The sequence below is a fragment of the Parus major genome, chromosome 2, assembly GCF_001522545.3.
Source record: "Parus major isolate Abel chromosome 2, Parus_major1.1, whole genome shotgun sequence".
Classification (NCBI taxonomy): Eukaryota; Metazoa; Chordata; class Aves; order Passeriformes; family Paridae; genus Parus; species Parus major.
Window position 1 is genome coordinate 112,906,670 of NC_031769.1, and position 12,249 is coordinate 112,918,918.

Below are 12,249 nucleotides of genomic sequence, written 5' to 3' on the forward strand. Positions count from 1 at the left end.
CTTTGTCCTAAAAACAGTAATTTCTTCCTTCTCATGCAGTGCTGGTATTTTCATTAATTCTTCTGTCATCTACAACTTGACTGGCAACTTCTTTCTGTCTTCCAAGACTACAGTGCCATTGAAATAATAGTAAACTTAGAATAAAATTAATAGAGATTTTTGATGCAGTGTTTTAATCCCTCTCTACTCTCTCTTTTAAAGTCATAGTAGAAAGTCATACCTAGATTACAATTAATTTTAAGTATTATTTGGCATTGTGACATTTCTACTGTGTATTCCTTTTTATGCTTCTTTGGTTTTTAATGATACACTCTAATGTTCCAGTGCATAATTATATACATCACTTTTATAATATTTTTTTTCCCTGTGAGTCTGCTTTAACTACATAGCTGCCTGAAAGGGGCAAGAAGAATATGATTTTGCAACCTTTCCTGACTTCACCTTTAGAATAAGCACTGCTGCAAAATTAAAATTGTTACTACACTGATGTATCATTTGAAGATGTCTTTTGCAACAGTTTTCAGTGGCCAGATAAAAAGGGTCTACACCCTCTTCATAGACAAAGGAATCACATGAAGATGAACTGTCTTTTTAAAAACTCTGTGATCGAGAAGTATATTTTATTTTATTATGCATCTGGACTTTATTGAAAGGTACAGTTATTGAAAGGTACAGTTATTAAAGGTTGATCCTAGACCTAAGACATCCCTGTCCAGATCAATAACACCTCCACATCAAACCTTTCAAAGCTGCAGGCTGTTTTTAGTGAGGCTTCTCCCTGGGAGCTGAGAGAATTGCCAGATTTAAGGCAGTGTGAAATTGAGGGTATGCTCCATTATTTCCTCTGCTTAAAATTCACCAACAGGATGTTTGTGTCCACCCTCAGCATTTTGCATTCATTTCCAGTCTGGTTTTTGGGCTGCTTTACCTGCTTTGGCAGGAGCATCCCACCAAGCTGTGGGCCAGAGCAGCCCATGTGGGCAGCTGGGAGTAGCTCTGAGGCCACTGTCCCACCTCCACCCTGACTTTCAGCTGAAGCTTCACAGTGACAGAGGTTGGCTTATGGAGTGATGTATTTCTCCTGGAGGACTTTTCTTTCATTCCTACCCTGGGTGCATAGATCCTAGTATGTAGAGGTTTGTTTGGGTTGTTTTTAAAAAGGATTTAATTGGGATGTTTCTAAAAGTGTATGTCAGTAGTTCATTAAAGGTGACAGGGAACTGCTCCCTTCTTGGCAGTAACACTTCAGCAGTGTTGGCAGAATTCTCTTTTAAAGGCCACAAAACATATTCCTGAAGCCCAAATTAGCTTTCCCATCCTGCTCCCAAATAGCTGTTTCATGTAGCTGAACAGTCTTGACAGGTACCAATGATCATTAAAAGAGAGGAAAAAAGGCTTTAATTTTCTTTTGTTCGTATGAGTTTCTCTAGCATTAACATTTCATTTGGCAATGAAAACCCACCAATAATCACTAGAAGTTATCACGTGGGCTCTGGCACCCATTCCCTCAATCAAAAAAAATCTCTTTTTTTTTTCTTTCTTCTTTTCCCATAAGCAAAGTTTTAACATGACCAGATGTGTGAATTCAATTGTTTGGTTGCTGTGTTTCCCCTCATTCTCTGATTCAAAATTCCTTGCTCTTAATTTTTTCCTACTTTGGAATTTTCTGCATTTTTCAGTGAGTCTACCACAAAGAAAAGGAAATAAAATCGTCTTTCCTTTTCTTGGTTGGACTTGGAAACTAAATATCACGATCACAAATGTTTCTTTTGTGCAGTGATTCTTCATTCCCCATCCAGCAGTTTACCCAAATATTATATCTGTGCAGGGAAGACGGAGAGAAGCTGATTCCTCTGTAGTGTTTGATGTATTTTTGGTGGCATTACCAGACCTGTCTGTATTTTGGGTGTATTTGCCATGCTGGCCAGTCTAAACTCAGCATCGATCTCACAGCAAAACCTTCCCTTTCATCTCTGCTTCCTCCCCAAACCCATGTAATGGCATGGTGAGGAGAGAGAGGCAGAGCAGACTCTAAATTAAATACTGCTCTTCTGTTGTGCCTCTGAGTCACTAATAAGACTCTCTGTGGCAATTATTCACTAGTAGCTACTTCCTTCATTAGTAAATACTTTACTTATTTCTAGAATATGTGAAATGCAGGTGTTGCTCATTCTCTTCCATCAGAGTTTCTTCTTGGTTTAGTGTGAGAACCCCCCTGAACTGTACAAGGGCAGTGTCACACTTCTCTGAAGAATGTATCTGACTGTAAGAAGAGGTTTGCAGTGGCAGGAAGTGGGAGGGCAAGTGGCTCTATTTTTCCATTGCTTAAACTGAAAAAGAGGAACAAAGACCGTGCAGTTTTGTGTTGTAAGTGGTGGCAGCGTGTGCCCTGGCAGTACCCCTCGGGGACTTTTTAAAAACGCATAAGCAGAAGTGATGTTCATGTTCTCTTCAGATTTGGTCAGCTGCTCTGCCTGCTGAGCTCAGCCCAGCTGAAAGGAGCACTCTGGTGCTGGGGAGGGATGCGTGCACTTGTCTGCTCCTCAGGTGGAGAGGAGAGAGCCTGTGCTGGAGGTGCAGTGGCACTGGAGAAGGACCCTCGCTGCTTTACTGCTGCTCCATTGGCAGATCTGAGGGCGTGGCTGTTCCCCAAACCATGAGGCCGAGAGGGGTCTGTCACCTCCCACAGATGTCCCTGAGATACCTGTGGCACAGGTGGAACCTTGACTGGCAATGTCCCATCACCAGTCTCACAAGAAAGATAGAAACTGATAGCTCCCAAAGACAGGGTTTCCTTTTCTTTTTTCTTAGCTCTTCTTCTACTTTTGGACAGAATACAGTCTACACATCAATTTTATTACTCTGACTTTAGAAACTATTGTTTCAGTTTCTTTTTTTTACTTTTTTTCTTTTTTTTTTTTCCCCTGAAAAGGAAAATGTTTCTCTTCGGGGGAAAAAAAAAAGTAGCCTGGAAATAAAATCATCCCCTGTGCATATTTTGAGGTTATTAATCCTCTTTAATTTGGCTTGGAAATCAATTTGGGCTGCTGAAATGCAGATTATATTTACTTATGATAGTATCTGAGAGCTGGCTGTTGCCAAATACTCCTCATGTATGAACAAGTACACATTGTTGTAGAACAAAATGAAGTTGTTTCCCGTATCTTAGTAATTGCTTCCTGATCATCCAGGTTTATGCTGGGTAGATGGAAAATTGCTGTGTTTTTTTAACTTTTTCTGCACTGTTGCTTTATCAGTACCTGGTTCATCAGAACACCTATATCCTAAGTGATTAATTCCTTCTCTTTCTTAGTATTTAGAGAAATAAACTGGTTAATAATTTAGGAAAGAGGATAGTTTAATAGAAAGCTTAGGAACATTTTATTCAAGATTCTGTTTCAGGAAATGTCTTTCATACGCATCTAATCCTGTCAGCTGTTATTCACCCAAATAATTCTTTCAGAGCTGCTACTGTAGGCAGAGTTTTGCAGGACTGGATCTGTGCATAGGTTTTCCATGGCAATCTCCCCTTTCCTGCCTTCCATCTAAAAAATTCCCCAAAAGACACCAATAATGAATAAATGGATGTGGCTTTGCTGATATCTTTGAAGAAAGAGGGATCAGATCCTGCTAATGGAGCTGTATGGTATTGAAATATCAAGATAGTTGTTCTTTTGGTTACAGATTGCAGAAGGGATGGCATACATAGAAAGAAAAAATTATATCCATCGAGATTTGAGAGCAGCGAATGTTCTGGTGTCAGACCTACTGATGTGCAAAATTGCTGATTTTGGACTGGCAAGGGTGATCGAAGACAATGAATACACAGCAAGGGAAGGTATGTCTTTTTATTTTTGTCTTTAAAACTTCAGCCTCCAGGAGGCAGTGAGGCTGTATCTAACAGAAATATGGTCACCAAGGAAAAAAAGTACTGTAACAGCTTCCCAGGGGCAGCATTAGAACTTCTGAAATAAATAAAGGAAACAGATAACCTTTCTGTGCTGCCCAGGCTTTTTGATGAGTTTATTTTAAATAAATTTGAAAGACAAAGACAACCGAGAGTATTTAACTGCACACATTTTTTTGCTAAATTGAACAAAATAATTTCACAGTCACAGCTACTGTCTTACAGAATTAAAGGCCACGAAACTGTGGTCTTATATTCTCCCAACATCCTGAAGTGCCAGTTGGAGTTCCTTTCACTTAGGGAAAGGAAGAGAAAGCAGTTCTGGTAACAAGAAAGCAGTTGCTGGTAACAGGAAAAGCTTTAGCAGAACTGGTTGCCTTTGGAAGCTGTTTGAGGATCTGCAGCATTAATTTGCATGTTCAGCAGCATAGCAGGGACACTGCAAGGCTGGGTCATGTCCCTGTTCAGCACATGGATGGGAGGTAACAGGGTCAGGACTGGCAAGAGGAAAAACATGCTATAAAAGGTGTATGTCTGGGCCTTGCCATGAGTGTTTTGCTAATGCTGTCAAGGATCCTTTCAAGAAGTGCCTTGTTGGTTGTAGTGAAAAGTTTTTATTTATGCTTAAGGGTGATTTTCCAGAGTGGTTGGTTGGCTGGCTTTCCCTTCTCCTTTTAGAGACACTGCCTCAGGTTTTCAGTCTGCATGGATAACTGTGGTTACATGGGGCGAGAGGGGAAGAACTAAAGTATGAAGAAGAAAGAGAACAGTGCACTACAGCTGAGATTAAAGGAAGATGAGCTATTCAGCAGTCACTGAGTTATAGTAATTCCATAGATCAGCGGGAAGGGTCTGATAAGCAGTTTTCAGAGGTACAGACCAGTATCTGTGGGTTTTAGCTAGCTCTGGACATTGTATATTGATTAAATTAACTTCTCAGGCTATAAATTTTTTATGTCAAGTTTCTTTGATGTGTTTTTTGCTATCAGAAAAGTTTCCTAGCTCACCTGGTACTTTGTGCCAAAATGTTAGAGCAGGCTAAAATGGGCTTAGAGAGACTCTGCTTGTATTACTCCTCGTTGTCAAATGAATTAATGTAGTATTCCCAACAAAGGCTGCCTGAATGTTTTTATTTAACTGAAAGGAGTTTGCTTTTATGTGACAATTTCTGGAATCAGTTAGTTGGATATGAAAGACAGTAGTTTAAGATATGACTTTTAAGGTATGTCTTGCTACTGCTTTTGCATCTATGGCTGAATGTGAAATGGCTTAAAGTGACTATTTGAGACTGTAATTTTTTTTTTTTAGGTGCAAAATTCCCTATTAAATGGACAGCACCAGAGGCAATTAACTATGGCTCTTTCACTATTAAATCTGATGTGTGGTCATTTGGGATTCTCCTGTATGAAATTGTTACATATGGAAAGATTCCTTATCCAGGTATGGCCCTGTGGTTTTACTCTGTATTGATACTTTGGTGCTAAAAGGCAAAGGAAATATTCAGGGAAAGAGCTGGCATCTGACAGTAGTGACACTGCTGATTGGAAAAATGTCTTACAGTTAATTTTACTGCTTTGAAAACTTAGCCACTGTATGTGTAAGGCACATGCCTCTCCAAGGTAGATTTTAGCAGGCAGACTAGTGGCACCATGGGTATAAAGTTATTGTTATATATTCTAAAGGTTACAGCTGCAGCAAATGCAGATCCTGCATTTATGACATCCCGGTTTTGTGGACAGAAGCACAGTCCTATGGTGAGGATGCAGTGCTGCAAGTTCTAACAGTGCCCTGTCAGCTGCTGGGGATTTTAATAACATCATATGTGAAGATACTAAGATAGCATGTTTTCACAAGCAAATAGGCTGTAAAAATTTGTCAGTGCTAGCTAATATAAACAAATATGAAAGCAGACCCTAAAGCACTGTTGATGTACCACTAGGAATGTTTACTATTTGTTGTTCTATACAGTCAGGAGCAAGGCCACAGAGATGTGGTCATCAAATGGAGCTGCATTAGGTAGATGTGTGATGGTCATGTGCCTCGTGTTTCATTTTTCATTCTTAAACAAAATATATGTTAAGGTTTCTAGCATGCAGCGACACCTTGTATGAAGGGGTTTTTTATGCACATAAAATTGTTACATTTCAGGCAGAGATGATTAATTCTGGGTAACAGACTGCATTCATTTAAACTTGCTGAGGCAATAGGGAATTGCCCAAAATTCCCTTCTCTTGTGGGCACATAGGGAAAGTACAGCAATGTTCACCTGTGCTGCACATCTCATAGGCAGAGTAACTTCTGAGAAGAACCTTGGGATCCTGATGGGAAAGGGAATCCAGATATTTAATCCAAGCAAAGCTTTCCCAGTGCTTCCAGTGCAGCAGCTCTTGCTGCTTAAACAGTGAAAACATTTTCACCACTCCATGAGCAGCTGGAATTCTGCATCCTGAGCTGCCAGAGGCAGGCAAGAGGCAGACTTGAGTCCCTGAAGTGACAGTAGGCAGAACACCTCTGGGCACAGGGAGATGGGAAATCCCACAAGACTCGGGCAGTGGGAAATGGGTGATGGCAGCCAACTTTACACTACTGTGGAAGAACATCGTAACTTTCCATACAAGAGGTAGAACCAAAGCAAACATTCTCATGGCACAGTGCTAGACTAGGAAAACAGTTTTTAGCTCAAGACTAGCCCCATTAAACTTCAAGAAGTGATAGGGCTGCCTGCACAGCTAGGTGCTCTGGGTCAGTTTGTAGGTGAGGGCTATGAAATACTTGACAGCACAGCAGGTCCTCCTGAAGCTCTTCTTAAACAGTGTTCATGTCCCAAGGAAGGCTCAGAGGGGAGGTGTGTGCAGCCAAATAAGGCATGGCTCTTCCCACAGTCAAGATACCATTCTTCCCTGTTAGCACTTGCCTGTGTGTACAGACAGTTCCTGCACTGAGCTGGGCTCACGTGATTATTTCTGAAGAATTTCTGCTTAGAAAATGCTCCTTTCTCAGAGCAAACTACAAGGTCACCTGGAAACCAGCACCACAAAAACACAAAAACCAATCTTTAACATGAATACAAAACCCAAACTTTATTCTGCAGCTAAATCTTCTCTCTCTTTACCTTCATTTGCCATATCATAGTTTTATTCTAAGAACCAAATCAATCTGTACAGCAGACATGGTACTGCTGCACTGCTGTGGGAAAATCTCTCTTCTAGGGGAAGTCTGGGCAATGGTTTTTTTTAAATGTGGGAGCATTTTTATGAGCACCATAAATACTCCATGCACTGTGGATTCATTTATCAACCAGCAGTTACAGATGGAAGGCTCTTGACTGCATATTAGAAGATTTTGATGGTTTGCAGATATTGCTTGCATTAAAATGGAAAAGAGATATATAACTATTTCAAGTAGAAGTATAAATTGAAATAGCCTGTTAGACTGAAATCAGAATCACAGCAAAATACATGGGTGACCAATCCACTTTACCTAAAGAGAAGTGGCAGATTTGGGTAAATTACCCCAGTATGGCAATAGTAACCTGGTGATAGGTGGTAACTAGTAGCCGCTGGACAGAAACAGTAAATTGATTTTTCACATCTAATGGGAATGCTTCAAAATATTATTTTCAGTTATTAATCAGCTCTAGCAAACAGAGTATTCAGCATATAGGCTATCTGCATATGAAACAGTTGGAGTTGAAACTGGCAAGTAGCTACTAGCTGTACTCAACTTGGTAGGAAGCATTTCTAGCCAAGAAACTTGCAGCTTTTGTGATCTTTGTTCTTAAATTACACCAGCCCTTTCTCCTCCTGAGAAACTCAAAGCTATTAGTGGAACTACAGTCTCAGGAATTACATGAAACAAGTGTCTGATTCTCTGGGCACATAAGTTGAATTGGTAGTTAAAACCTAATTTCTGGGTGATTACAGAGTTTGTCAATTATGGCAACATCCATAATTGCATTCCAGTTATGTCTGCTGTTCTTCACAAAGTATGACCCTTTCTGACAGTGGCATTCTTCCTCCATACCACTCTGTTCACATCTTTTCCCAGGCCCTAACATAAAGAAATGTGTCTTTGTGAAACCTAACAGGTATCACAGCATAAATTAACAGACATGTACCAAAACTTTAGCATTCAAGAGGGTGTAGGTGTGATAAATATGTATGTGGGATACATTTCTTTTACTGATTAGGATGTAGATAGGGTAAGACAGGTAATTCTTTAGCTACAAAAAGAAAAAAAATTGAAACAATTTTAAAAGGTAAAGTTAAACAAGTAGCTATTTTGAGAATACTGTTTAGACTGTGGGTAACCCTTTTTGTTTTAAATAAAACCCCAAACATATGTTTACTATGGCATACTGATAAAAGTGTTTTTATTTTTTGCTTCTGACCGCAAATGGATATTAAACAGATAGTTTTCCTGCAGGGTAGCTGAAACATGGGTTTTGTCCTTAGCTTTCACAATGTAACAATCAGTCCTGCAGACAACAGATCTAAGCATAATCCTATAAAGCACTTAAACCTAAAAAGTCATCCCCATTCTGCACAAAAGCTCAGTAGCAGCAGTCTTCATACAGCAGTACAGTTAACTAAGATTTTCTAGGGTAGGAATAACTGTTTTACTGTATATATTATATTCAATCCATTTCTTTAGGTTCAAGCAGTCCAATCACTGTTCTCTATAACATGCTTTATTGACTTCCTGTATTTAATTTGTCTCTATATAGCAGTAATTCCTTATTCCGTGACAACATGCCCTTCCCCTACTTTGAAATACTTCTTTTCTGCACACAGGCAGTATTAGTTCAGGAAAACTTCCCTTCTCTTTCCAAAGAGGAACTGAAAATACAAAAGATATGCCCAAAGTAAGCACTTTGATCCAGACTCAGGTTACATGGGTAAGGGTATTTTTGGGAAAGCTTAAAGCCAACAGGCTTGAGATGAAGTCAACTATATGAACTATGATCATCTTGAATAATTCAAGTAGTTACACTGGATAAAGTTATCATGTGTTTGTAATTCAAATGTGTCTTTACCTGCCAAGTGGCTTGAACCACAGCAGTCAGATAATACAAGGTCTGCACAGTCTGCAGCAACAGACCTGGACCAAGGATTCAGGGAAGCACCACATTTCCATCTCCACTCTTGACCTTGCTCATAGCAGGACCCATCCTGTGTCCTCTCAGCCAAGCAGAGCTGCTCTCCCTGCAGCTCTGGGGAGCTGGTGTGTGCAGGAAGCTGTCCTGCATGGACCTGACTAGAGGCTGAATGGCCTGAGAAAACCTCAAGGAGCTGTGGTCTTGGGCAGAACTGTACCACATGGAGCATTCAGCCTGAGTGGCTGAGAGGCCTGGGATACCCTTCTCAAAAGGGAAAGCCTTCTGTGGTGAGCATGAAGCTCTAGGCTGAAGCACAGGTGCTTCCTGCATGCCCAGCCATCAGAACAAGCAGCAGTCACTGAGTACAGAACAGAGTCTGTGTCCAGAGAAGGTAATGTGACCACTGGGTTTAGATTTGTACAGGAAGGGACAAGCCCAAAGGCAGGTTTCTGGGTAGGAAGTGGTGAGCCTAAAATAGCAAAAGCTGGCCCTAACATAGCTGGCCTTCTGAGAGTAGGTGTTGAAATTGTTCTGTGAACCACTCTCAAGGGTTTGATAAAGGGGGGGAGGAGTGACAGGAAATTTAAAAAAGCAGGGAGGAAGATGGAGTCCAGGACAGAACTGTCTCATGTGACATTAGTTGGCATGTGAGACACAGGATGCACTGCTGGTACTTACAGCCCTTATCCTCTGAAAGAAAAACCATAGCAGGGGAAAAAAAGCAAAGCTCAGCATAGCTGGCAAGATGGTTTTGCATGATAGGAATAGGACAAGAGGGGAAATTGCTTATTACAATTAACAATTTTATGAGTAACTGTCCAGTATCTTGCAATCAGCAGCATTTACACAAAAGCTGACAGAAAAAAACCTGAGAGTTTTGGGCAGGCTGACTGGCAGTGTGGTCAAAGAGGGAGGCTGCTCTCCATTCAGGATGGATGGGTCTCCAGCAAGCAGAGCAGTAGCTCTGAGGCCAGAGATGAAAGCTGGTGCTGAGAGTTACAACACCACAGGAAACAGAATAAATGGGTACAGGACTGATCAGAAGGATGCAACAGAGCTGGTTCTAGATAAGAACTGTGATTTTTCCCACAGCCTTGTTAGACTTGGCACCAAAGAGGTTGTGATGCTCAACTGCAGAAATGGAAAGGTTCCCACCAGGATTTTCAGAGAAAGTCTCTTACTGCTGGTGCAGACCTCAACCTTGTTTATTGAACTCATGCTGGGAGCTATCTTTAATAAGTAGCAGGGGTCTTATACTAGAGGGTGAAGATCTTTAGAATGAAGTAAAAAACAAGAAAAAATATTTTCTCTAGGAATGAAGATAATTTCATCAAACCTTTTTTTTTTGTTGTTGTTGAAGGGATGAGCAATTCTGATGTGATGGTTGCTCTTCAGCGTGGGTACCGAATGCCACGCATGGAAACCTGCCCAGCTGAGCTTTATGATATCATGAAAACATGCTGGAAAGACAAAGCAGAAGAGAGACCAACCTTTGATTACCTACAGAGTGTGCTTGATGACTTCTACACAGCGACAGAAGGGCAGTATCAACAACAGCCATAGAAAAATGAACACTTTTTCTATTGCCATAGACTATCTTTAGAACAGACTGCTCAAACCAGTTACTTCACTGGTAAGACATCTGACTGGTTAAGACATTCAGATGTCTTAACTGAGTGTGGAAGCTGAAATGCTGAAGGAAAGAATGATTCTGCAGAAAAATAATGTTTTTATTTGGTTAAAACAGTTTCTCTAAAGCTTCAAGTTCTCCTTAAAGGCTCTGTGTTTTGCATCTGTAGAAACACCCCAAAGCAAACAGGCTTTCTGGGGTGGGGAAGGAGAAGGAAGGAAAACAATCATGCCCTGATAGAGCTTGACAAGACCTTCTTAGGATCTAAGTCACGCAAAATGTTACAAGGAGACCTTGATAAAAGGGTTGAGAGGATGCATGAACAGCTGTTTTCAAAACAAAAAGTTACAAAGGACAACTTAGAGATTTAAGACATGGTGATGTTCTTAAATCATCATTTTTGAAATACAGCACATTGCAAAAATTATTTTTATATCCTTGTTATTTCACATTAGTATCAGGCATACTGTCATCTCTTGTAAGACTTTCTAAACAGTGTCAAGGTTTCCTTTGAGGAAGAGTTATATATGTAATTCTTTACACTGAAAAAAGTTCTGTTTTACTGCTGTAAAACCCTAAATTTAAAATTATTTTCAAAGCATTGCATCACAGATGCAGAAGAGCGAGATGAACAAACACACATGACTGCAGATGTGGCAGCACACCTCACCCTGTGTTCAACCTTTAGCTTCCCACAAGGCCAAAGTCATCATCTGAAGTCCATGAAAAAGCACAGGATGTTGAAGGAAGTTAATACTTTCATTGCAGTCACTGAAACTATTACCAGTGAAAATATTTTAATCTTCATTTTTAGTCCTCTGTGGTTATTCAAGAATATTCCTTATATTTTTGCTGCTTTAATCAACTAACCTCAAATCTGTTTGAAAGCTAAAACTAGCTTTAGCACTATCAAAAACAATTTGTGGAAACATGCAATAGGATATCAAGTTACATTACAGTGACACTGGCATTTTTTGCTCAGTATTAAACCTAATTCTTAAAGTGAATTTGTTAGCAATTTGCTAAGCTCTTTACATTGAATTGTTCTATCAAATTACTTACCCAAACAGATGAGCTGGTGCAATTGCAATGTAACCACAGCACAGATTTTACTTCTTTTTCAAAGTGACACTGGTTCTTGCAAATGAAACCCAGTACACATCTTTGCCATCCTTCAGCCCAGTTATTTAGGCAAATGGTACTTAGCAGAAGCTTAAAACCTTTTTGAGAAAGCTTCAGTGTGCCTGCAGTTGAAGCTCAGCAGCAGAAGTATTCATGGCTTTTCTTTTCCAGTGGCTTCCTTCAGTCAAACTGTGCAGTTTAAACAGACTATCAGTTAAATATGTAAATAGTTTCTATTGTATGGTGATTTTTTAATTTTAATAAACACTTAATCTGAAGCAAGTTGTATGGTAGTAATTTGAGATAAAACAAACGGCTGATGTTCTATCTAGCAGCAGCTTCACATGGAACAGGGGAATCTGATTATCACCACTACCAACATTAATGGATTCTGCTTTCCTTAAACCCACTCACTTTTGAGAAACAGAAAAGGACCAAACTAACCATTGTTGCATCCTTCTGTGGTTTCTTGTTATCCTGGATGGCATGAAG

The 12,249-nt window shown here is 40.0% G+C and overlaps 1 protein-coding gene across 5 annotated transcripts in view; it reads left to right on the forward strand.

Moving 5' to 3' along the window:
* LYN (LYN proto-oncogene, Src family tyrosine kinase) overlaps window positions 1–12,035 on the forward strand; it is a 50,225-nt gene extending 38,190 nt beyond the window's left edge. For all 5 annotated transcript variants that reach the window (XM_015618455.3, XM_015618451.3, XM_015618454.3 and 2 more), the window contains exons 11-13: window positions 3,685–3,838; window positions 5,216–5,347; window positions 10,366–12,035. In XM_015618455.3, coding sequence (XP_015473941.1) covers window positions 3,685–3,838; window positions 5,216–5,347; window positions 10,366–10,568 — 489 coding nt within the window. In that variant the 3' untranslated portion in view covers window positions 10,569–12,035. The remainder of the gene's footprint in view (window positions 1–3,684; window positions 3,839–5,215; window positions 5,348–10,365) is intronic.
* Window positions 12,036–12,249: the final 214 nt, after the last annotated feature.